General features: G+C 47.9%; 1 protein-coding gene across 4 annotated transcripts in view; it reads right to left on the reverse strand.

The window, feature by feature from the left end:
• The window catches only part of DISC1 (DISC1 scaffold protein), a 357,609-nt gene that overhangs the window by 74,919 nt on the left and 255,485 nt on the right, over window positions 1-27,205 (reverse strand). The window contains exon 10 of one of the 4 annotated variants that reach the window (XM_047761228.1): window positions 23,778-24,283. The exons of the other annotated variants lie outside the window; for them this stretch is intronic. Within the exon in view, the coding sequence (XP_047617184.1) occupies window positions 24,228-24,283 (56 nt within the window). The 3' untranslated portion in view covers window positions 23,778-24,227. Of the gene's footprint in view, window positions 1-23,777; window positions 24,284-27,205 lie in introns of those variants that run through there. 4 annotated transcript variants of the gene reach the window in all.

Raw genomic sequence — 27,205 nt, forward strand, 5'->3', positions numbered from 1 at the left:
CAATCCTTCCTAGACTTAGGACTCGGGTTGGAACCAAGGAAACACACTAGCTCAGCAATGGACTCTCATCTCACTGGCAGGACATCAGTCATTGTGCTGTTGTCACTTCTCTCTGATGCTGAAGAGAGATGTACAGAGAGAAGGAAAATTGATCAGATATGGGTCCCACAGAACTAATAAACGTGCTTTATTAAGCGCAGGCCCCTCTCTGGGGCTGTGTCTGACTCTCTTTTTCACATCCATCCATCGTTTCTGCAATGCCCACCACGTGCCAGGTGGTGCGTTAGGCACTAGAGCAGCAGACGTGAACGCGATGCTGCCCTTGGGCTGGGAAAACCAGGTGGGGGGGACAGAGACAGCCACACAAACAGAAGGCTCACAAAAGTACCGAGTTTGGTCCAATTATGGAAACATAAAGCAGCGGTCACTCCAGCAGCATCGCGGAAGGAGATTCGGCCCACCTTGCAGGGAGGGGGTAAAAGAATGTCTCTCAGCGGAAGTGACTGAGTAAAGATTTTAAAGGATTTTCCATGCTGGCTGAAGCCAGAGGAGGCGTGCATAATCCAAAACAGCAGTTCACAAAAACCAAAATCTGTGTTTTAGAACATGAGGCATTTAAGGCCCTATCATTTTACCTTCCCAATAATTTCCAAACTGTTTTCCCCTAGGCTTGCATGTAGATGACTCAGGGGAGTGCATGACTCCCCCACCAAAGGGAATTGGGCAGGTCCAAAGGTCCAGAAGCCCAGGCTCTGAGCTCCATCGCCCGGTCACAGCCACTCTTGCAAGAGGATGTAGAGATTAACTCCCTTATCCAGGCTTTCTCCTCTGGGTGCTGTGAGTGAACTGCATTAGGTAACTTCAAAGGCAGAGAGAATCGGGAAGCTTTTTCAGGACTGGAGCATCATAATAGGATTTGCTTGGCCCTGAAGACGGTAAAAGCAACGATTCTGTGCTGGTGTGTGTGTATGCTTCCGCCTCAGCCGTTGTGCTCCCATGTGACGGTGTGTGGCTGTGGCTGCCCAGTGAGAAGCCTTTCCTGTCACCCTTGAATCCAGAGTGCATCTCAGGGACTTAGTCTGGATCCTCTTCTAGGCAGAAACTTCACCTGCTTAGATGGGAAGAGATGGGGTGGCAGGAGAGGAGTGGAGAAGCTCCCCCAGGTTTAAAAATACATTAACTATATAGTGAGTGCTTTAACTACCAAACAGATAAAGCTCGGGTTCCAATTTCACCTGCTGTGCTTGTCACCAGTTAATTGGGTATCATCTGATACAGTAATTCTCACTCTCCCAGTCCAGACCTGCTCCTGTGCACAATCTCCCCATGCCCTTGAAGCACACAGCCTAATAAATCAGAGCAGTTCAATGACAAAAAGAAAACTAAGCCTGCGCTGCCTGCACCCTATGGAAAGCAAGTCGGAAAAATGCTAACACTGTCAGTGTCTAGCAGCCACCTTGCGCAGCCCCCAACTCACACACCCTCAACAGCCAAGCGCTGGCACTCACTCCCCCAGCCCTGCCCGAGCACAGCAGAGCTCGGGTTTGCATTCTTGCTTTTCTTGCACGTTATCCTAGAAAGAGTTGTGACCTGGAAATCCATTTACAGTATTTTGTAAGTTACAGTATTTTCTAAGTTTGCAAGTTACGTTTGAGAGTATACACTCGCGTCCTGTGATTTTTGTTCTCTGTACTTCCTTCAAATGCGCACAGAACCCCATACAAGGTCTTTTCAAAAGGCAGACAAGAAAGAGAATTAGGGACTTTGTCTTTAAGGCAGAACACTATTTCCTTAAGCAATTAGCATTTCTAAAAAAATTTAAGCCCAAATGCATACTTGATCTTCTTAAGCTAAGCAGAGTGAGCTCACACTGGCTGCAGGGCAAAGTGCTGCTTTCACTTGGGTGCATTATCTCTTTTAATTCTCACAGTGACTCTTGAAATCCCTTTTGAGAAGACCAAGGCTGAAAGAAGTTCATTTAAGGAGTAAATAAAACATAAAGGCTCATCGATTCTATTGCAGAGTCCATGTTTCTTCAGATACATTGTTAGGGAACATAACTTCTAAATTTCACTGAAGGAATTCTACATTTCACAGAAGGAAAGAATTTACTTTTCCCTCCAATGCAAAGGCTTGACATCTGTTAAAGGTTTGAAACAGGAATCCCTCTCTTTGACACAAACACATCCCAGGAGCTCCCTTTGTGGCTCAGCGGTTAACAAACCAGACTAGGATTCACGAGGACGTGGGTTCAATCCCTGGCCTCGCTCAACGGGTTAAGGATCTGGTGTTGCCATGAGCTGTGGTGTAGGTTGCAGACGTGGCTCAGATCTGGTGTTGCTGTGGCTGTGGTGTAGGCCAGCAGCTGTAGCTCCAATTCGACCCCTAGCCTGGGAGCTTCCATATACCTCAGGAGCAGCCCTATAAAGCAAAAAACAAACCAAAAAAATGCATCCTAGGTCTGAGGGTCTGTCTGAACCATTGCCTTTGGAGAGAGATCCTGGGATGCTAGCAGAAAAACCGAATGTTCTCCAGGGCAAAGAACAGCAACCCAGCCGTGCTAGGCTGATCACATCCCTGAGGACATGGCATATCTCACGGGGGAAGGTGCCTTCTTGCACCATCTTGGGACATTAAGTGCACCTGCAGATATGGGCGGGGCGGCGCCAAGGAAGGGGAGGGGAAGATTTAAGGTCAACTGCTCTGCTTCCCAGCTCCCCAGGGGCTCACACCCATGGCCACCTCCTCCTGCAGAGGGAATCTCTGCCCTACACCCTTCCCTTTGGGGCCGAATCACCCTCAAGCCAGCCCTCTGCCAGCGAGCCCTAGCCCTCACCTCTTCTCAGCAGAGCTTGTCCTCCCCTGGGAGACACGCCTGTGAACTACTCAGGCTCCTTGCCTGCCCCAGAGTTTCCAGAACAGCTCTCACTGAAGAAGCCCGTCCTTCTCCAGTGACCCGGAATGAAGATCACAGGGGCCCACAGCCAGGGTTCAGCCACAGGGGGAGGATGAAGATGACACTCCAGTCAGCAGAGGAACGAGGGAGGGAGTCCTGAATCTCCCGAGGCCCCGTCCAGTGCACTGTGGCCACCCCTGCCCCACTGGTGATGGGGCCAACATAATGCCTCCTATTGTGTGCTCTGCCTGCAACACCTCCTCCCACGTTTCTGCCTTTCTGCCCACCAAGAACTCTCTGGGCTACCAGACCCTGCCTTCTCGCCCTGCAGTCCCTTGTCCCTCGTCCTCGCTCCCTTCTGGGCTTCTACAGACCTTTCTGACCTGCCTACAGCCCTCAAGTTCATTTCAGGAACAGCTGTCCTCTTGGGGTCCTCTTGGCTGGAACCACGGACTCCAAGTCCTTTGAACACTTAGCTCCCAGCACGATCCCAGGCTCAGAGAAGGTACCTGGGGTATCCCACCCCAGGTGCCCAGGGGCCAGTGCTGTGCCAGCCTTGCGGGAAGCCCCGGTGAGGAAGATGCAGGGTACATCAGGCATCAACAACCTGGCAAGATGGAAATCAGAACAGCTTCTCAGGATGCCGAGGAACTAAGGTTATTGGACAGTGAATTCTTGGGGGCTAGAGGATACACAGATGCAGCTCAGCCTTGGGGTGGGGGGTGGGGGGGGCTGCATGTACACCCTCTGGATCTGGGAAGGCTGTGACTATGGGGACATACCTGGTGAAGACTGTGAATACTCAGACATACCTGGGGAAGGCCATGAATACAGGGACGTACCTGGGAAAAGACGTGAATACAGGGACAAAATTGGGGAAGGCCGTGAATACCCGGATAAACCTGGAGAAGGCCGTGAATACGGGGATATACTTGGGTTTCTAGTATAAGCAAAGCAGAGCATATGGACGAGGAAGCGGGAGCTGTGATGGAATGAAATAAAAAGAGAAATTCGCGAACTCCCGTCTTTGACACTAGGCCATGCACAAGGCCACCAGCATCAAAGACCATCAGCATCCTCTTTGTCTCTGCTCTGGGCATCCAAACAGTGCAAATCCAGACGAAACCCATTTACAGGTGGACTACACAGACTTTCCCAACTTTTTTTTTTTTTTTTGGCTTTTTGCCATTTCTTGGGCCGCTCCCGTGGCATGTGGAGGTTCCCAGGCTAGGGGTTGAATCGGAGCTATAGCTGCCAGCCTACGCCAGAGCCACAGCAACACGGGATCTGAGCCACATCTGCAACCTACACCACAGCTCATGGCAACGCCGGATCCTTAACCCACTGAGCAAGGCCAGGGATCAAACCCACAACATGGTTCCTAGTCGGACTCGTTAACCACTGAACCATGACAGGAACTCCGGACTTTCCCACCTTTTACAGGCTTACAGAGTCTAAAGATGAACAGGGTTTTATTTTTTGTTTTGTTTTGTTTTGTTTGAGATAAGGGCCAGACAGGGGAAACTTAGGACCTGGTTCCACGCAAGGCCCTGAGCACAGAGCGTGCCTGTCCAACCAGCGCATATGTTACTCACTTTCCAGGTGTTAAGAACAGCCAACTCGGTCCAGGGGATCCAGCTGCAGTCCCCCGGCCTCTACCCAGGTGCTCATGAGCCAAAAAGAGCAGGTAGACTCAGGCATATCAACAAAACCTCCCCAAGAAGACCAAACACCTGTGCACTGAAACTCTAAGTCATGGTGAAATGCAATGATTATCCTGATAAATTTTCCACATGCACTTTGGAAAGACGTGCTACCTACGGTTTTCTTGTTGCCTTATTTTCTTAAGCCTTTTTGAAAAAATGTGAGTTTTCAGTTGGCTACAAGTTTCTTTGCACCACCAGTGATATCCCCTGCCCCCAGTGTGCACGCCACACTGCCCACATCCAGGTCTGTGCTTTAACCCCCATGCGGCCCCACAACTGGGCCACACACACCTGGGCACCCCTGGCTTACAGACCAAGTCTTGTCAGAGGACAAATGCCAAACCAATGTGTCTGTCCTCTCCCTCAATACTCAGATGACGCATGGATGACAAAACAAATATGTTTTAAATAAACAGCAAAGGAAAAATATGACTCTTTGCAGACTGGCTTCATCAAGACAAACACATGCCAGGTGGGGAAGCATCAGGCAATGTAAAATCTTACAGGAAAATAGCATAAACAGAGACTCTTGCTTCTGCCCTGAAGCAACTCATCTTCTAAAACCCTTGAATCCAAGATGGAGGATATCGCCTGGGAGGGCCCTGTTCCCACCACATGCCAGGCGACCAGAGGAGGCTTCCTCTCCTTCTAAGAGAAGGTCGGGGTGGTGCATGGGAGCCTCGCTCCAGAGGAGTAGCCAGAGAGAGGACGTGCCAGCTGGGCTGTCCCCACACTTGCGTGCAAGGCACTTGTGTGAGTGATGACGGAGATGGTCAAGGAGGGAGGCAAGCCTGGAGGGGAGGCTGGGGGCCCAGCCTCCCCTCTCTTCTGTTTCCAGCACAGAACCCAAGAGATCCAAGAATTCCAAACTCATACTTGGTCTCCAAGCCACTAAGGAGTTACATGTGTCACATGTATTCATCATTCATCATATTTTTTATTTTCTGTATTTTAGAATGCTTTGACATCCTTGCTGACCCCAGAGGGACTGCCCTGGTCAGGGCTGGCCAGTTCCTAGAGAAAGAATACAACTCACCAGAAAGCAAGTTTTATTTTGGGGTTTTTTTCCGGCTGCAGCCATGGCATATGGAAGTTCCCAGGCCAGGGATGAGCCTGAGCCACTGCCACAACCGATGTCACAGCTAAGGCAGTGCCAGATCCTTAACACACTTAACACACACTTAACACACACAGGGGATCGAACCTGTGCCCCAGCAGGGACCTGAGCCACTGCAGAGACCAAGCTGGATCCTTAATCTGCTGTACCACAGTAGGAACTCCTAAAAGCAAGTCTTTCCTATGAAAACCAACCAATCCAGAGGCCATAGCCCCAAGCACCTTCTCTACGGGGCTCTCACTGTCCCCCGCCCTAGTCACCCAGGGCCAGGGAGCAACTGAGGACAGCCCTCTACCCCAGAGCCCTGAAATGGCCACAACTGGCCAGTCCTAAGCCTGTGGACCCTGCCTCACCCATTCCTTCCCCAGAAACCACAGTAAAGGCTCCTGCCCCCATCCTCCCCCTCCCTCTGCCTCCTGACAGACCCTGGTGCTTCCCCCTGTGGCCCATGTAGCACGACCTGACCCCTTTTCTTGGAAACTGAAAGTAACAAACTCTCTTTTCAATGGCAGTGATCTGTTGGCTTCACCATACCCATATAATAAGAAAACAGACATTTTAAACCTCAAGTTAAGACAACACGCTGCATGTAAACATTTACTAGCCTGATTCACGACTTTAAATATCCAGATACACCAGATGTGTGTGCCTTGTGCTGTTCTGCCCCTGCCCGGCATGTATTAGTAATGAGTCTGCTCCCATCAGCATTGGCAGCTAATTCTGTAACAGACAAGGGGAAAGAATGAGACGAGCCTTATCAGCTGCAAACACGACATGGTGAAAGAGCTGAAGTTCAGCCTTATCAAGACAGCCACCGACAGGGAACACAATCCTTGATCTTCCAGAGCCCCAGCAACAATGTGTATGAGACGCCCGGCCGGTGCCTTCCTGGGAGAATCGAGTGTCAGCGGTGGAAGCAGTGTGGGGGCCAGCACCGCAGGAGTGAGCTGGGGGCAGAGAGTATCCACAATGGCTGTGCCTCGGCGGCCCCAACCCATTGCCCCAAACCAAGGTTTGGCACATCTGTCTACTGTATTTTCCATTTCCATGCAGCAGAGCTGGCAGGCAAAGAAGGCTGGTGCAAGACTCAGTGACTATGAGGGCCGTGCTGCCTGGCCCCGACTGCCCCTGTCACACTGGTCTTTTCACTGGAGACAGAGCCCACACAACTCTGCTTGACACCTTGCAGTGGCTTCCCTTTGCCCTGGAACAAAACCTAGACCTTCTGCAAAGCCTGCAGGTGTGTGGGGCTGGCTGCCCTGGGTCTCCCCATCCACGTCTCATCCACAGGTCCTCACCACCGGGCCTGGCCTCATCAACACACCCCAGTCTTTCCCACCCTCCCCTGCCACTCCCTGCAGGAATGGTTTTCTTCTCCTTTAAGCCTCAGCCTAAATGTCACCTCCTTAGAGGGCGTTTCCCCCCTACAGTCATGGGCTGCTTGTCACCTGTTTATTTCCCTTCTGATCCCTCACTGTCACCTCCACGGGCCCCATAACATCTTGTAATTATTTTATTTATGGGTTCATGTACATGCTATCATTGTTCTCTGTTTTTATTTTTCTGTCCCTCCCATAGGAGGAAGCACCCACAGTGGGTTCTCCAGATGTGTTTGCTACTTAGAGGATTTATTCGCAGCATTATAAAGGGTGCCTGATTTCAATTGCCTGGCCTTGCTGCGTCTCCCACTACTGCTTTGTAAAGCTGAGAAGGGCACATGGGAAAACACCTTGGTTCTGAGCAGAGGCCGTGGACGTTTGGCATCCGCCAGGGAAAGCCTGAAAGCTAGTTGTGTGCCCGGCATGAAGAGACAGTGGTGCCTTGAGGCTCAACCTCAGTGTCAACACGCAGCACCTCTGGGCTGCAAAGGAATCTTGCAAGGTGCGCAGAGCAGCTCCAGGGAGAAATACAGGTGAAATCAGAAGGTTTGGTACCAATTCCTAGCTGGAGGTCAGGGGTCCAGGACTGTGGGTAAAGAGGCACCTCCACCCCACCCATCTGTTCACATGGATGCCTCTGAGAGCAGCATTTGTAAGTTGGGGGCTTGGATGTCCTGCTAATGCCTGCCTCTTTAATCAGCCTCCACCCCCATCTGCAGTGGGCACAGCAGAGATGGGGGACATGTCAGCTGGGAAGCAGAAGAAAGGAGGGCAAAACTCCCATCAGGACTCAGAGGGCAAGCTGGCCACAACCCCTTGTCACAGGTGAGAACGTAACGCGGCAAATGGTGAGGCTGACTCTGCTTTTCAGCCTTTGCCTTTGGACCCTGGATGTGGAGTGAAAAACTGAAGATATTAAAACAGAGCGGGACAACATCTCTGACAACTTACAACCAGTGCCCTCCTTCCTTCCTCCGTCTCACATCCTAAGGAGCGTAAGATCCATGAGGATTTAAAAATAGCCTAACATGGATTTCAAGTAGAGTAAACTAAATGAGTCCAATTTTCTATGCCTTTCATTTTAAATTATGCGCTCACTGTCTAGAAGCATAAGATACAAATGGGGAGGATGGGACATTTAAAATCTAATTTTCAAAAATTGGGTCCTACGGCAGAACAGCAAAAATGCATTTACACATCTAATTGTGCCTGCAAATCAATCCTGGCAGAACAAGTGGCCCTTTGGCTGGTGGGAGCACCTGGTCTGGGCTGGCCCAGCCTCAAGAAGCCAATCCACAGACTTGCAGGTATTTATGAGCCCCTGCTAGGTGCCAGCTGGGTGCCGGGTGCTGAAGGAGACCCTGCTCTCCAGCCCACCACCTCAAGAAACTTGTGAACTAGCAAGGAGATCACACGGGTAAAGAGGAATTCATAACACACGGGAAGAGGCCAAGATGCACTAGCTGGTGTGTAAAAGACAGGCACTGCATGTGGTGGAGGTGGATAGAAGCCCAGGAGGTGTCACGGGGAGGGGACAGCCAAGCAGAAACAGAGAGGGGGAGCAGGGAGCAGGGAGCAAGGAGCCAAAGGAAAAGGTTTGGAAGTAAGGGGAGAAAAGGCATATTTGGGAAACTGAAAGTTGAAGCCACTGAAGATTAAAGTGTAAGGAAGGAGGAGGGGGTGGGGAACGAAGATGAAGAAAGCACGTCAAGAAGGGCCATTCAAGGATCTACCGAGAAGCATCACATGGGGAGTTCCCTGGCGGCTTAGTGGGTTAAGGATCTGGCATTGTCACTACTGTGGGGCAGGTTCAAGCCTTGGCCAGGGAACTTCCACATGGCTCCAGGTGGCCAAAAAAAAAAAAAAAGAATAGCATCATATGGTCAGGAACCTGTCCATTAGAATAATTCCATTGCAATGTACAGAGTAGATTGTCGCGGGGGCGGGGGGTGAGAAAAGAGGATCAATGGACCCATCTGCTATGATGCAGGCAGTTGGAACCAGGAAGGGCTTGTGGGGTAGATACAGGCAGGTTGATACCAAAAATATTCAGCAAATAGAATTGATAGGATTTCGTGTTAGGTTGAATTCATTGTTCATTCATTACTTCATTCATTGTTCATTCATTCATTCGTTTATTCACTCATCTACTAGATATTGAGCAGCCACTGGGTACTGAGCATCCTTGTAGAACCTAGAAACAGCATTGGAAAAGGAGTGTTAAATAAGTGGGTATTTGTAAACATGCATAAAGCGGTGCCTGCTATTTGGGAGCTATTGGGTCATTGTTCAAACAGAATGAATACCATAAACAGACATGGAGCTCACATTCTAAGTGGGGAGAGGGAGAAGCAAAGCAGTAGGTAGAATACCTCAGTTGCTGATATGTGCAAAGGGACCATGTATGGACCTGGCGAGGGCTGCCACTATAAATAGGGTGGTCAGGGGAGACCTCCTTGAGATGGTGACAGTTCTGCAGAGACCCGACAGAGGTGAGACGACACAAGAAGTAAAAAGAGAGGGAAAACCTAGCCTGACACCAGGCTTCTGGCTTGGTCAAGTGGCACTGGACAGCACCAGAAATGAAAGAGTTGGGAGGAAAAAAAAATTAGCTCACTTTCTGACATGTGGAGTTGGATGTGTCGTTAAGACAGCCAAGTAGAGTTGCCCAGTAGAAAGACTGTGGCCGTCAGGGGAAGGAATTCAGGGAAGCGGGGAATAAGGATCCAGCCAGGAGTGGGTCTCCGCTTCCAGGGGCTGTCCACATTCCCAGGCTCACGGCCCCCTCCCTCCAGCATCGAGGCCAGCCATCCCGTGTCAATCCTTCATACCTCTGATCTCTCCAGCTCCCCCTTTGGCTGTCTCTCCTCTGCTTCCAGCCTGAAAAGATCCTCTGCGTTTTTGCTTTTTAGAGTCTCACCTAAGGCCTGCGGAAGTTCCCAGGCTAGAAGTCAAATCAGAGCTGCAACTGAGGCATATGCCACAGCCACGGCAACACCGGATCCGAACTGCATCTGTGACCAATGCCACAAGTTGCAGCAACCCCAGATCCCTTACCCACTGAGCAAGGCCAGGGATCGAACCCGAATCCTCACAGATACTAGTCAGATTCTTAGCCCACTGAGCCACAACGGAAACTCCAGAAATTCTTCTGCTTTTAAAGGCTCTTGTGATGGGATTGAGCCCCTCTTTATAAGCCAGGACACTCTCCCCACCACAAGATTCTTAACCTTAATCCTGTCTGCTACATCCTTTTGGCCATGTACCATCACATACTAACCGCTCCTGGGGACTGGGGCGTGGGTGTCTTTGGGGCCCTTATTCTACTTAATGTGACAGCCATGTAGCCTGAAAAGGTGTCTGGGGAAAGAATCCCAAGGAACAAAACCTTTAAAAGGTGGGCAGAGAAGAAGGAGCTGGCAAAGATGACAGAGATGGAGCAGCCAGGACCCACAGAAGGGTCAGGTCTACAGTAACCAGTGAAGGACGAAGTGGCCCGTAGTGTCAGCAGGACTAGACACTGCCTGGAAAGGTCTAGAAAGGATCGCCTGGCTTTTGCAATAAAAGAGTTACTGGTGATCTACAACTGTCTTCATGCACACATGCATGCACGCACGCACAAACGCACATGCACACTGAGTGCACGTACACACGCGTGTGCACACACACACACATACAGAAACACCTCTTTCACACTGCTTCCCACCAGGCTGCTGTGCCCCACCCAGATGGGCCAGCAGAGCTTCGTGGAGGGGACAATGTGTCAGTGTCCCCTGGCTGGATGCCAGCACCTCGTAGGTCGAACAGACTGGCGCCCAGTGTTCACATAATCAGCCTGCCTTCCATCCCGCAAGCTCACTTTCTGTCCTGAGGAAGAAAAGGAAGGCTGTGTGTGCAGATAGAGAGAGAATGGAACCTCTTCCTATTAAATCCACGGAGACGGATCCTAAATGCCCACGGAGAGCACTAAATGCCCACGGAAAGTCGGTCTCCAATCCCCACAGTTTCCTGGTGTTTGTCTTAGGTATTTAAGATGCATTTGCCTTGACACAAGACTGGTTAATAAGTTCACATCCTAGATATTTAGGAGGACGTAGGTATAAAATCATTGGCTTAAAATGATCCCAGTGAAACCATTTCTTCTGACAAGATCATAAAATGCCCCTTCCCAATGAGTCAGACATCACCAGCTCAACTCTACAATAAAACAGGGATCCAGGCTTCATGGAAGACAGAACCTGTTAGACTGCAGATTAAACTGTCATTTTCCTCTCCCATCACCCTGTGGCTGAGGGACTACACTGTCCTTTTTCTGAAACCCTTTCTGTCATTGGACCCAGAGATAAGTGAGCCGTTTGCCCTTATCCCAAGGTCAGCTTATAAATATGAGTTGGATGCTGACGCCTTTGACCGAAAGGAAAAATATGTAACCACCTCAGGATCCCAGTAAGGTTTTAACAAGGCGTTTTAAGGGTGATGAAAGGAGTTTAAGTATCAGGAAATAATGTGGGTGAAACGCCTATTGACTTAATCTTTTTCTTTTAATTTATTGAAGTGTAGTTGATTTACTATATTGTGTTAGTTTCAGATGCACAGCAAAGTGATTTGGTTATACGTCTATGTGTATATATCTATAATCTTTTTTCTGATTCTTTTCCGTTATAGTATATTACAAGATCTTGAATGTAGTTCCCTGTTGGGCTTATTCTTAATTACAGGTGTTAAGATCCAGAGATGTTAAGGCAAGTGGCCTCAGCCTTGGGTATGACAGCTGCCATTCTGACAGTGGAATTTTTTGAGACAGTTTCGTCCACCTTTCATAACCCAGCCCTGGCAGTGTCTCACCTAAAGCATTTTTATTATGTAATTCTTTTTTTCATCTTTCCACCAATGAAACCGTTTAAAAATTCACTCACAATGTAGAGTGTGATGTGGTTGGTCTCTGCTTTTGGGGGTGTGCGTGGGGGCTGCAGAGGGACAAGACAGACCCCACATAATTGCATGTGGCCACCTGGTGCCCAGACACTCGTCGCTGGATTCCTGGACAGAGCATATCTGTGACCTGCCCATCTCGACCCCCTCTCAGCCGAAGAGTGACAACAGGGCCTTCTCTGTTCTGTGCTGAGGGGTTGCTGAATTGGAGTCAGCAGGCGCTGGATGCTAGGCAAGCCCAGGCAGAGTGGAAACAGCTGGTCTGTGTAGAGCAAGACACTGAAGCAGAGGGCAGCTGGGCTGAGTTCAAGGTGCTACAGGTAAGTGCCCTATATTCAACGAGGCGGGCTTGGTGTGACTGTGAGATAGACTAAAAATACTGGAAAATCACATTTTCATGCATATTCCATTAAGGGTTGTGCATTGTACACTTACACATATTCAGATTAGGGAAGAGACATTATTTACATAAAGATCTTGTACAGCTTAAGAGATTTTCAAAGGCAATTGTATTTATTCATTACTTATTTATTTATTTTGGGCCACACACCTGCAGCATATGGAAGCTCCCAGGCCAGGGACTAAATCTGAGCTACAGCTGCGACCTACTCTACTTGCGACCTACACCACAGCTGTGGCAACCCTGGATCCTTAACCCACTGTGCCGGCCAGGGATCGAACCTTCATTTCAGCAGTGACCTGAGCTGCTGCAGAGACAATGCTGGGTCCTTAACCCACTGCACCACAGTGGGAACTCCAGCAATTTTAAATACACTTAATTTTTTTGTTGTTGTCTTTTGCCTTTTTAGGGAGCATATGGAAGGAGCCAGGCTAGGGTAGAATCGGAGCTGCAGCTGCCAGCCTACATGACAGCCACAGCAATTCAAGATCCAAGTCGCATGTGAGACCCACACCACAGCTCACAGCAACGCCGTATCCTTAACCCACTGAGAGAGGCCAAGGATCAAACCTGCGTCCTCATGGATACTAATCGGGCTCATTAACCACTGAGCCATGACCAGAACTCCTAAATTTTTGCCTTAAGTGTGAACTTTAGATCCTAACCTCTGCCTAAGGTGAATGTCCCTTGACCAACAGAACTGGCTTTATGAGGCTGACAAAGTAACACCATGCAAACTGTTTGAAAGGTGTTTCCGTGACTTTCCTCATGAAAGGCTCTATGCTGATAGAGTCTCTGAAATCAGCTCTGTATCGCATGTGAAAGACAATGTGTGCATTCGGGAGACACTCCCAACCCTCAACCTAAACTTTCCTGCTTTGGGAAACTCAGGATCTGAAATTTGAAAACCACTTGAGTAAAATGTAGTGCTTTCTCTATGCCCTTTTGTGGATTGATTTCCCTTGTATTCATGAGGTTGATGTGGGGTGGGGAATCTGAGTTTAAAAAAACAGGAAGGACCTACCTACCACTGTTCCCAAGTGGCTTGACTTCCCTTAGCAGACGCCACTTGCATATTCAGCTCTCAGGATGGGCTTTAGTCCCCTGAGGCTTAGCTCAGGGCTTCCCCCAGAAGGGCCAAAGAACAGAGAGAATCATCCTGCTGCATTAAGATGCCCTCAACTCTCTTGAAATCCATCCTTCCTTGTCCCCCTTTTGGCAAGAGTTCCCTCTGCATGTGAACATGTTAAGGGCTGTGCCATTTCTCTCTGTGGCTCAGCCCCAACCACAAGTTAATCCCCCCAGGATAAGCGAACAAGAGCAGGTGGCTGAGAGATGAACCCCTTTTTCGGTTTCACCATACCTCTCCCTAAATCAACTCTGATGGAGGATGTACATCCCAAGGTTAGCTTCATTCTCCAGAGGGAGAGGCCTGGACAACCCCTCACAGCCCAGAACCTTCAAATCACCTCCTGGGAAATGGAAGTCAAGCTTCAATTGTAAAATTTAACCATTTCCCATCTAATCAAAATAAGGAGCTACACCTTTTCCGTAATTTTGCCAAACAGATCATTCATCTAAGATACCTAACAATAATTGATGTAACTGGTTTTCTTGCCCAATGAAGCGACAATATATAATACACATCTTACAACTTCAAAGAAGTGCATATTTAAGAAAAAATACATACCCACACAAAGATTTCAGGGAGTTCCCATCATAGCTCAGCAGAAATGAGTCTGACTAGCATCCATGAGGACACAGGTTCAATCCCTGGCCTCATTCCATGGGTTAAGGATCCGGCATTGGTGTGAGCTACAGTGTAGGTTGCAGACACAGCTTGGATCTAGGGTTGCTGTGGCTGTGGCTAGGCAAGTGGCTACAGCTCCAATTCGACCTCTAACCTGGGGACTTCCAGGAGTTCCCACTGTGGCACAACAGGATTTCAATCTTGATTGTGTTAAATTTCTACAGCACCAAGATGAAGGTTCAATCCCTAGCATAGCACAGTGACTTAAAGGATGAGGCACTGCCACAGCTGTGGCATAGGCCAAAACTGCGGCTCGGATCTGATCCCTGGCCCAGGAACTCCGTGTGCTGTGGAGTGTCCAAAAAAGAATAAATAAAAAATAATATGATTTCACCTTTTAAGTTTAGTATTTCTACTAGGATTTGCATTACTTAAAAAAAAAATCATTCCCTTCCTCTTTCATTTGTCTGTACTATGTGGTGTCCATTCAAACCCAGCACAGACTCTCTAAGAGTCCCTGCTCTTGCCTGTGATGCTGGTTCCCAAGCATAGCCGACAGCCTACATTGAAGCTGAAAACCACTCTCATGAAACAAAAAAGAGAAAGGGGACAGAGATGGAAACGGTGTCCCTAGACCACAGGCTGTGCCCACCTGCGAGAGGATGGCACCCGCAGCCACCGGACACAGGCTTTCTCCCCCTTTACCCCTCTTCTCTCTCTCTCTCTCCCCCACTTTCTTGGCTGTGTTTTCCCTCCATCCTCCCTTCCAGAGACATCCTGGGATAAGTCTCAGCTGTGCTGAAGGTTAAAAAGTTGGGGGAACATCGGCCTCCTGTCTGCTCCTCAAGTCTCATTTTCACAACAAGGATTTTGTGGGGTCCAAGCAGCAGAGCCTAGAAAGGGAATGAAGGGTGGCTCTTCCATGTCCCAGGGGACACCGGCAGATTTGGACATGCAGGTGGTCTGGTCTAGCCAGTGGAGGAACTGCTTGATTTCGTCCCAAACTTTTGGGTTGTGAGTCTATCCCTACTTAACTTAGGACACCAAGTGTTCCCTACTGTCTTAGTCCATTCAGGCTGCTATAATAAAAATACTGGGTGGTTTCTACTGGCTAGTTTACAAACAACAGAAATTTATTTCTCAGAGTCTAGAAGCAGAGAAGTCCAAGATCAAGGTACTGCCACGTTCAGTGTCTGATTAGGGGCTATCTTTCTGGTCATTTCACTGTGTTCTCACATGGGGAGGGACAAGGGGTCTCCTTTATAAGGACTCTAATCCTGTTCTTTTTTTGTTGTGGGGGGGGGGGAATGCACCTATAGCATATGGAAGTTTCCAGGCTAGGGATCAAATCTGAGCTATAGTTGCCAGCCTACACCACAGCCACAGCAATGCAGGATCTGAACTTCGTCTGTGATCTGAACTTCGTCTGCGATCTACACCACAGCCTGCAGCAATGCCAGATCCTGAACCCACTGAGCCAGGCCAGGGGTCGAACCAGGGTACTCATGGATATTAGTCGGGTTCATTACTGCGGAGCCACGATGGGAATGCCTCTAATCCTATTCTTAAGGGTTCCACCCTCATGAGTTAATCACCTCCTAAAGACATTCCCTCCAAATGCCGTCACACTGGGCATTAGGCTTTAACATATGAATTTTTTTTCCCGGAGGGGGACACACCAACATTTAGTCTATACCACCCATCAGGTATCCTTGATGAAATATATTTCATTTTAAAAGAAGCCAGGTTACAATGCGTCTGGAGAATTTTTTTCTGAACATTCACAAATAACCTGACAAAAATCAGATACCACGAAAGATCACAAAACTAGAAAGAAGAATCAATGTTTTAAGAAGATGGAGCTTATGTGTCATAATCAAGAGGACAGATTTGCTTTAGAGGTGGCAAGAGATGGCTGGATGACTTATTTTGTGCAGGGTCACTTCTAGGCTTATCATTACAGTGCTTGTTTTTGCTTTCAAGGTAAAGAACCTGAAGCTCTTCTTATAATGGAAAGACAGTACAGTATGAGTGGTTAAGAGTAAGGCTTGGCACTCAGACTTACCTGGATTACCTCTGAAACTTAGCAGTTCAGTCAACATGGGCAAAAACCTCATTTCCTCCTCTGCAAATCAGGTCAATACTCGTATTGCCCTTTTAAGGTGACTATAAGAAGCCAAGGATATAATGGGTACTCAATAACTGTTAACTTTTGTCATTCCCTACAATTGCCATTATCATCAATCTCACCATGATCATCATGATAGTAAGGTGGGGTGGCAAGGGACATTAGCCTCCATTTCACATACCATTATATTGGATTTTTCTAACATGAGTATAAATTGGGCTTAACGCATAAGGGAGCTTCACCACCTCAGTGGATGTCTCCAGGGTTGAGAATCATGATATGATTTTTCACAGGTTGAAAGAAGAGCAGAAGTTTTTAATAATAGTATATTAATACTAGATAATTACTAAATAATCTACTACAGAATACATTATTATGAATTTAGGATTATTTCATAGCCTCAGTCACCCACTGAACTTATAATACTGAGACATAAGGACATCCGACATAAGGAATCAGCTCCTAAGGGACAGAGGGGTGAGGCAGAAAGAGGACAACTACATGTTGCACAACTCCAGAAGCACCATGGACATGAACTCTAGTAGGGATGGCACCCCTGAAGTTAGGCAGTGCCACTGAGGCTCAGAGAAAGAGGCCAGACAAAATGAGATTCAAACCCAGCCCCTGTCACGAATTCAGGAATGTTACCAAACCTTAGGTCCACTCTCTAACATGTAAAATAAGAAAAATTATTCCTATGTGTTTGGTTACTGTGAGAATTAGAAATTCAATTTAGACCATTTAATCAGATGGTCCTAATTATGCAGCCCTAAGAGAACACAAGAGGCTCACTGTCATTTTGGTAGATGAATTTCCAAGATTATGTCCTCCTAGGCAGGGCTACCACTCTGAATAACTCCAGGGGCAATAAACATGGAATACCATTGTCACCAACTTAATAGGCACTGTACTTGCAATTAAGAACATTACCACTAGGTGCCAGTGCTGAGCAGTAACCACAAGTTACAAATAGTCTGGCTCCCTGCAGCAGGAGCATTATAAAAAATACGTAAGCCGGAGTTCCCGTCGTGGCACAGTGGTTAACGAATCCGACTAGGAACCATGAGGTTGCGGGTTCAGTCCCTGGCCTTGCTCAGTGGGTTAAGGATCCGGCGTTGCCGTGAGCTGTGGTGTAGGTTGCAGACGCGGCTCGGATCCCGCGTTGCTGTGGCTCTGGCGTAGGCCGGGGGCTACAGTTCCGATTAGACCTCTAGCCTGGGAACCTCCATATGTCATGGGAGCAGCCCAAAGAAATAGCAAAAAGACCAAAAAAAAAAAAAAAACCAAGAAAAAAAATACATAAGCCAATGTTGAAAGTGAACTATACATCCGATAAATTAATTGTGTCACACCAGCACAGACATACCACTGCTCTGGGAACACCACTCAGCCTACTCTGGTTCATTCACTCACTCACTGAATGAACACATGTGTGGACTCTGCTGTGAACACTCTTCTGGTCACTACATTATAAACAACTCCCTAAGGTATCTTCTGTAGATTCACATGCCTACAAATGCATCTTAACAGAGACTCACCTACTCCTCCATCTGAGATTCCTAACAAGGGCTCTGGACACCTTGAGTCCAGGCTGGTTCTAGATTCTTCCATGCGAAGAACCACCAGGAAATAAGGACTACCTTAAAGAAGGAGGGGGTGGTCTGGTTCCACTCTGGGCAACTGAGAGCAAACTCAATCTCCTGAGCTTCCTCCCAGGATAACACATGACCCCAGAACTCAGCCAAAGAGGGTTTCTGTGGCACAGTCTAGTTTGGGAAATCAATATTCACAAGTGGCCCAAAAGCTGAATGACCAAAATGGAAGCAACTTGCCCAGGCTTGAGTTTGCTGGACGAGATTCAGGAAGCATGACAGATGACTACTCAAGTGCATGTGGGGAACTGGGAGTAAATCTGGGCAGCAGTCAGGTTTTTGGGCCTCCATCTGACCCTCAGCTCACATGGGACCTGGGAAATTAGACTTGCATCAGGCTGGCAATCCCTTCCACTCAGTTCCCAAGCAATCAGGGCTTTCTATGACATCATATGATTTTGCTCCTGCCCAAGAGCTGCAGGAGCAGCAGTGCTGGGCTCCTGTGTGCCCTGGTGTCCATCTGTGCTGACCAGTCCCTTCTCTCTCAGGACCTCGAACACATGTTTTCCCCAAGGATGGGGTGTTAGAAATGGTGGTTAGGATCTCAGACTACCAAAAGGCTGAGCGGGCCGTGTGGGGGAGTGGTCAGCGCACAGCTCTAGGAGGCCATCTCCTGGCTGGACTCCCACTGTCACTTCTGTGGGACTCTGGTCAACAAACTGAACTCTGCTGTGCCTCAGGCTCACTGTCTAAGGTGGATTGAAAGAACAGCAGCAACCACACTGCTGTGGTGAGGATCAAACATGTTTCCTAGAAGGATGCAGGGAGACATAAAGACTCAGGAAATGTTAGAGGGAAAAGAACACTGAACCAGCAGCCGGGAGGTCCACACATGGCCTCGGGCTCCCTGTGAACTTGAGCCTCTTGCCTCTAGAGCTGCCACAAGACTTGCCTGACCTCACATGCCTGATCTGTACATTGGAAGAGTTAAAAGACCTGATCTCTGAGGTCCTTTCAATTCAAATACCAAAGGGAAATGATAATGGGAAGGTTTTGTCAATTTGTTTCTGAAATTCCCTATGCAACAGCTTTTTTTTTTTTTCTTTCAGTAGTATTGGTAATGGGGGCCTGGTTGACCCTAAATCCCCCACCTTGTAATAGGTTCCAGAGATTTGGGGCAACCCCTCTCCCCAGCTGAAGGCCCACAGCCTTCAGTTGGCTCCATGGGTCCCCTGCCACCCCAACACCTGGAGCCATAGAGCCATCAGGTTATAGCAGCTGCTGCCCCTGCCAGGCCCTCATCCAAGGCCCCTTAAGGACAAGACCTGAGGAAAGTCAGAAGTAGTTCTCCCTCAAGAAAAAAAAATGGTGGTGGAAGTTCCCTTGCAGTGCAGTGGGTTAAGGATCCAGCATTGCCACAGCTGTGGCACAGGTCGCAACTGTGGCCCAGGTTTGATCCCTGGCTTAGGAACTTCACTGGCCTTGGGTGTGGCAACAACAACAAAAAAAAAGGAATGGAATGCCTGTTTTTTGTTTTTTTTTTTTTTGGCTTTTTAGGGCCGCACCTTCGACATATGGAGGTTCCCAGGCCAGGGGTCAAATCGGAGCTGCAGCTGCAGACCTACACCTCAGCCACAGCAACACAGGACCCCAGCTGTGTCTGTGACCTACACCACAGCTCACAGTAATGCCGAGTGAGGCCAGGGATCGAACCCATATCCTTATGGATACAAGTCAAGTTCTTAACCCACTAAGCCACAACGGGAACTCCTGGAATGCCCTCATTTAAAGCAACTTTCTTTTGGGAGTTCCCATCGTGGCACAAGGAAAATGAATCTGACTAGGAACCATAAGGTTTCCCTGGCCTCGATCAGTAGGTTAAGGACCCGGCATTGCAGTGAGCTGTAGCTCCGATTAGACCCCTACCTAGCCTGGGAACCTCCACATGCCACAGGAGTGGCCCTAAAAAAGAAAAAAAAAAAGCAACTTTCTTTTTTATGCTATTTTGATTTTATATTTGCATATAACTGATTCATAATGCTGTGTTAGTTTCAGGTGTACAGCAAAGTAATTCAATTATATGTATACATATCTATGCTTTTTCAAATTCTTCTTCCATCTAGGTTATTACAGAATACTGAGTAGTACTTTCACAGTCTTCAGAGAGAACCAGGCTTAGCCCCTATTTATTCCTGTTTTCCTATCTGGTTTTTAAGCCGCCGCAAGCCCCTCCTCTGCACCTGAACCCCGTGAGCCACACTGGGCTTCCTGACCCAGATCTGCTGGTAACAGTCTGCAAAAAGCATAGTTCCAGGTCCTGAGCACTCTCCGCTGGCTGTTCTGAGTAGGCTGAAGACCTGAACTTGGACCAGCAGCTGGTCTGCCTGGAGCCAGCCGTGTGCGGGGGGCCATGAGGCTCGTCAAGCATGGGAAACATAACCACCCAGCAGCAGACTAACAGACGACAGCAGGAGTGATTTAAGTCATTCTCCAAGCCTCTGGGTTAAAAATACATTCTTTTGGCTGCGAGAGGATGTATTGTGATCACGACTACTTGGGGACAGGATTTCCAGATTTTGTCAAGCGTGGGGGAGGCGAGCAGGAGAGGAAGGATGGCAAGAACAATAGCGTGGCTCTGTGGAAGGTTCGCTGGGCACAAGCCCGGGAGGGCACGGCCATCCCACCGAGGGCGCCCGGGCAGAAAGTAAGTGAGGGTCATCTCCATGTACCACTGTCCCTTATGTGACACTGTCCACTTTACCTGTATCTCCAGCAGCCCCGGGTCATCCTGTCACCCCACCTACCCGTGGGCCAGCCTCTCCAGTTGTAAGGTCCTGAGAGCTGGGGTCAAGTCTCCTACTGGACACTTTGCACTGTCCTTCAGAGCCTTCCACTTGGTGCTTTCCCTAACTTGACTGAATCAATATGAGGATGCACTGTTAGAGAGATAGCAGAATAAACCTCCTCCCAAGAAAGGTCCCTAAACCAGAGCCTGTGGTCCCATGTGGGGTGGCTTAGACAGAGACCCAGGAGGGTAGAAGGGAATGCCAGTTCCAATGCAAATCCCAGCATGAGACTATAAAGGATGGAGTGTTCTGGAAGGGGCAGGGGGCAGGGACCTGGAACTACACCCTAGAACTTCAGTGAGACACTGATGGGGGCCCTAGTCAGCTGCAGGCCTTGGGAGGAACTTGAGTCTGCCCAGCAGAGCCCATTAGCAAAGGGCTCCAGCATTTGGAAATAAGCTCCCGGGCTACTCGCCCAGCCCCTCTGTTCCTGCAGAAATAGACCTGCATGACTCTGATCACATTTCATTAGGGCTATCTGCTCACTGGCATGGCCTCTCTGTCACTGACCTTGGCATTCTAAGTGGTGGGCACAGTTCTTGGCACAGGATGGTTACCTGTGAGTGGAATGCAAGGAAGGGCAGTCTGGGAACAGGGAAAGCTGGCAATGCAGGCAGGTGGGTGGGAAATTTCCAGGAAGGCTGGCTCCACAAAGAGGCAGAACTACAAGACATAGGATAGCCATACAGCAAGAGTGATACAGGTTCCCTAATTCTTGGGGCACTAGACATGTTGTCATGATGGAATTTGATATCCTGAACCTGATATGTTTCCATCTACCTCAACTACCCTGTGCAGAAATGAGGTCTTGGGAAGTTGAAGCATCAGGTTATGCACAGACGTATCAACAGTGAAAATAACCTGATGACTGAGAAACACAAACCCAAACCACAATGAAGTACCCCTCACACCTGTCAGAATGGCCACCATCAAAGAGGCCACAAATACTAAGGTGAGGATATGGAGAAAAGGGAACCCTTGTACTTTGCTGGTGGCAATGTAAATCGTTGCAGCCACTGTGGAAGACAGTATGGAGCTTCCTCAAAGCACTAAACATAGAACTACCTTATGATCCTGCAATACTACTTTTTCCTTGAATATATGGAGTATATGTTCAAGCAAAACAAAGACACTAATATGAAAAGATACATTCACCCCAATGTTTGTAGCAGTATTATTTCTAATAGCCAAGATATGGAAGAAACCTAAGTGTCTATCAACAGAGAAATGGTAAAGAAGATTATATATGTACACATATATAACATATATGATATATCTATATTTTTATATAACATATATAATATATATAGAGAGCACTACTCAGCCATAAGAAAGAATGAAATTCTGCCATTTGAAACCACATGGATGGACCAGGAGAGTATCATGCTTAGTGAAATAACCCAGACAGAGAAAGACACTCTATGTTATCACCTATGTATAGCATCTAAAAAATAAAAAAAAACAAATGTTTGTGACAAAGCAAAAACAGACTCACAGATATAGATAACAAACTTGTGGTTACCAGTGGGGGAGAAGGAAGAAGTGAGAGGCAAGATAGGGGAGGGGGTTAAGAGGTACAAACTACTACGTATAAAATAGATAAGCTACAAGGATACATTGTACAGCCCAGAGGAATGTAGCCATTATCTCGTCATAACTTTAAATGGAGTATAATCTATAAAAATACTGAACCACTATGCCTGAAACCAATGTACTGTTGTGTGTAAATCAATTCTGTTTCAATTAAAAATATAAATAAATAAATAACCTGATGATCAGGTTTCGATGCCCCTAACCTTGAAATGTGCACATATGCTTCACGCTTTGCAGCAGGATTGGTCTTGGACTTGCAGCCAAGGATGGGGCTCTCCACGGAGATCTTGTGACCACATCTGCAGCAGGGTGGAAATCCAGACAGGTAAGGAGAGTCCTGAGCCTTCCCATCCTTTGTCTCAAAGAAAAGGGGGTTCTCCTTTCCAGCTGGAGAACATCGCCCTGGAAGGACAATCTCTCAGGCTATCACTATTTATGATTAGGCTACAGAAACGCACTCAGCTAAAACATGGGCCATCTGCCGTATGGGTGAAAAACATAGTACTTACAACACCACTGTTGGACTCTCCGAAATTCTAAGTGAAAAGTTCCAGGAAACCCATGAACTTCTGAGAAAAGTCCATAAAGTGATGGAGACAATATGTCTTCCCCTGGGGAAAGCCTCAGTCTTCAAAACTGGTCTTTCTTAAAGGAGGTCACGAAGGGAGCATGAGAACTGAATTCACATGTGAGCCCTCCCTCCATCCAGGCTCTTGGTGCTTAGATTTGGTGGAAGATAAGCCTCTGACCCAGGCTTTCAGTCCAAGGAGCTTCCTCTCTCTTTGTTCCCCTTGGCTTTCCTCCTACCGGGTATAAAAGTACCAGGACCCACCCTCTTAGTTCTCCCCTCAGCCTGATCTCTTGACATTCAAAGGCAGACACTGTGAAACTGTGTCAGGTACAGATAGGAGAGCCCTGAGACCTACTACCTAGTTCATAAAAGTCACGGCATCTAAATTGCCAGATCCAGCCATCCTGGGCCAGGAGGACGGCCAGCTGTTGGTAAGACAGATAGATTCCCAGGAAGAGCCCTCGAGCCCACCAACACTGATGCTGAAACACTGGACCTGGTGTTTGGGGTTCACCATCCTGAACTTTATATTCTAAATTTCATGGAGATGACATACTCATGCTTTTTATAGAAACCTCCTCTTGGATATGGACTCAGATTGTAGAGGCATACTATTGATTAATATCAAAAGGTATTGATCTGCTCATTCCTAAACAAGCATCCTATTCTCTGAAGTCTATCCACAAACAAGATATATAAAGAGCTTTTAGGAGTTCCCACAGGATCTGGCATTGCTGCAGCTGTGGTGTAGGTCACAGTTGTGGCTCAGAGTTCATCCTCCCTGGCCTGGGAACTTTCATATATCATGGGTGCAGGAAGAAAAAAAAAAAAAAAGACCTCTTACTTTCAGTGGATTAGCCAACAACAAAGATCTGGGGTCAGGAATGTTTGTGGAGGTGGAATAACTTATTCTTCACAGGAATATGTATCCTCTGGAGCTGAGAGCCATCCCAGTGGTGGTCAGTAGCCAGTGTTTATAGGGTGCTTATCATCAGTCAGATATTATATGTTTCCCAAGGCTGCTGTAACAATGTACCACAAACTGGGTGGCAGAAAAGTAACAGAAACTTATTGTCTCACAGTTCCACCAACCAGAGGTCCAAAATCATGGGGCCACAGGTCTGGTTTCCTCTGGAGGCTCAGAGGAGCATCTGCCCAAGGGCTCTCCCAGCTTCCAGTTCCCAGCAGCCGTCACGTTCCTTGGTGGCAGACGCCTCACGCCAATCTCTGCCTCCATCCCCTCTGCGGTCTCTGCGCTGGCCCAAACCTCCCTCTCCGTTCTCTGAAATGAACACTCCTCCTTGGATTCAGGCTCCCTCAGAGTCCAGGATGACCCCATCTCAGGATGCTTCCATTAATTCTCTCTTCCAATCCTGAGAAACAAAAACCAAGCAGGAGGCATAACTCTCCCAGACTTCAAGAAATACTACAAAGCCACAGTCATCAAAACAGTGTGGTACTGGTATCAAAACAGACAGACAGACCAATGGAACAGAAGAGAGAACCCACTAATAAACCCTGACACCTACGGTCAATTAATCTTTGACAAGGGAGGCAAGAACATCAAATGGGAAAAAGAAAGTCTATTCAGCAAGCATTGCTGGGAAACCTGGACAGCTGCATGCAAAGCAACGAAACTAGAACACACCCTCACACCATGCACAAAAATAAACTCCAAATGGCTGAAAGACTTAAATATATGACAGGACACCATCAAACTCCTAGAAGAAAACATAGGCAAAACACTCTCTGACATCAACATCATGAATATTTTCCCAGGTCAGTCTCCCAAAGCAATAGAAATTAGAGCAAAAATAAACCCATGGGACCTCATCAAACTGAAAAGCTTTTGCACAGCAAAGGAAACCCAAAAGAAAACAAAAAGACAACTTACAGAATGGGAGAAAACAGTTTCAAATGATGCAACCGACAAGGGCTTAATCTCCAGAATATATAAACAACTTATACAACCCAGCAGCAAAAAAGCCAATCAATCAATGGAAAAATGGGCAAAAGACCTGAATAGACATTTCTCCAAAGAAGATATACAGATGGCCAACAAACACATGAAAAAATGCTCAACATCACTGGTTATAAGAGAAATGCAAATCAAAACTACCATGAGATATCACCTCACACCAGTCAGAATGGCCATCATTAATAAATCCACAAATAACAAGTGCTGGAGGGGCTGTGGAGAAAAGGGAACCCTCCTGCACTGTTGGTGGGAATGTAAACTGGTACAGCCACTATGGAGAACAGTTTGGAGATACCTTAGAAATCTATACATAGAACTTCCATATGACCCCCGCAATCCCACTCTTGGGCATCTATCCGGACAAAACTCTACTTAAAAGAGACACGTGCACCCGCATGTTCATGGCAGCACTATTCACAATAGCCAAGACATGGAAACAACCCAAATGTCCATTGACAGAGGATTGGATTCGGAAGCTGTGGTATATATACACAATGGAATACTACTCAGCCATAAAAAAAGAATGACATAATGCCATTTGCAGCAACATGGATGGAGCTAGAGAATCTCATACTGAGTGAAATGAGCCAGAAAGACAAAGATAAATACCATATGATATCACTCATAACTGGAATCTAATATCCAGCACAAATGAACATCTCCTTAGAAAAGAAAATCATGGACTTGGAAAAGAGACTTGTGGCTGCCTGATGGGAGGGGGAGGGGGAGGGAGTGGGAGGGATCGGGAGCTTGGGCTTATCAGACACAACTTAGAATAGATTGACAAGGAGATCCTGCTGAATAGCATTGAGAACTTTGTCTAGATACTCATGTTGCAACAGAAGAAAGGCTGGGGGAAAAATGTAATTGTAATGTATACATGTAAGGATAACCTGACCCCCTTGCTGTACAGTGGGAAAATTAAAAATTAAAAAAAAAAAAAATTCTCTCTTCAACCACCTGATTTCCGAGGAAGTTCACATTCACAGCTACCTGGTAGCACTTGTACATATCTTTTGGCGGGGACACCACTCACTCCACTGCAGGTGTCACAGGGGCACTCTGCATGTGTCACCTCACTCGCAGAGAAGACCTCTGAGGCCACCTTGTCCCCATCTCCGTGACCCCTGAAGTTCTCTGCTCTCTTCCTACAGCAGCCAAGCAGCAGCAGCTTGACAAGCCCAGCACGAGGGACCTTGAACTCTGAGGGAAGCCTTACCCACTTCAGATCCACTGCTTCTGAAGATTTTCCCGGGGGCATAACTTCACTGTGAAGTCAGTATTTCTATTTTCACCACTTTTTAGATGAAGAAACTGAGGCCAAAGCAGCCGCCTGCAGGGAGGGGACGGCAGTGGTGGGGGCGGGGAGGGGATCGAGGAGGCCAAGTTTCCAGTTGAGTTCTGAAGTCCTTCTCTAGCACCGTAACAATGAACCTGGAGATGCCAGAATTACCTCGCCATATATGATGCCACCGCACCCTCACCTTGTCCATGAGACAGACAAATGCTGAGCTGACTGACGCCAGGCCAATAATCAGAGCAAGAGAATCATTTTTTTGAAGGTGCAAACATCCTTCCGTTGATCAGTCGAAGGATTGCGTCTCTCCTCTGCTCGGCCAGGGACTACCTCTTTAAGGAGAATTAGGGTTCCCACCATCACCCCTCCTCCTCTTCCCCTGGATCATTCTCACTTCTCCCCCACAGATATACTCACACCCACCCACACACCCACTGCTGAACAGCACGCTAACAGTGTGTCAGTAGATTTTCCAGGAGAAATAGTTTTGTCCCGTACGGAACGTGGTGCTCAAATGGGCCTCCTTGGGCAAGAAGGATCCCTTCCTTCCCAGATCCAACGTGTCAACAAACCCATCCCCTCCCTCGTATGGACCTCGTGCTCCTGGTCTTCAGACTCCAGGGGCACCAGGTGTGGGCTGTTCTCTGGGGACAGAGGGACAGTGAGGGAGGAGGGCTGTTCCTCCTGGGCCTTTCTCCTGCTGCTTTCCTTGGAGTGATGGGCATTCTTACTCAAGGGGGAGGGGGGAGGCGGGAACCTCTATCTTTTCTGCTTTGCATGTATTTATAAGACAAGCTCCGTAAATTCTGTGATTGCATCATTACTGAGCTTTCAGGGAAAATAGAGAGACACTGAAATCAGAGAGACAAGTAAGAGGACAGAGCAGAACTCGTCCATGAATGCAAACGAGCACTCACTTTCACGCCTGCAGATCCCCGCACGTATCCCCCGACCTCCGCCAGGCCTCCTCCCCTGGACACAGTGCTCCGACTGGAAGACGAAGCTGCTCAGAGCAGGTTC

Source organism: Phacochoerus africanus, chromosome 15, assembly GCF_016906955.1.
Source record: "Phacochoerus africanus isolate WHEZ1 chromosome 15, ROS_Pafr_v1, whole genome shotgun sequence".
NCBI classification, from domain to species: Eukaryota; Metazoa; Chordata; class Mammalia; order Artiodactyla; family Suidae; genus Phacochoerus; species Phacochoerus africanus.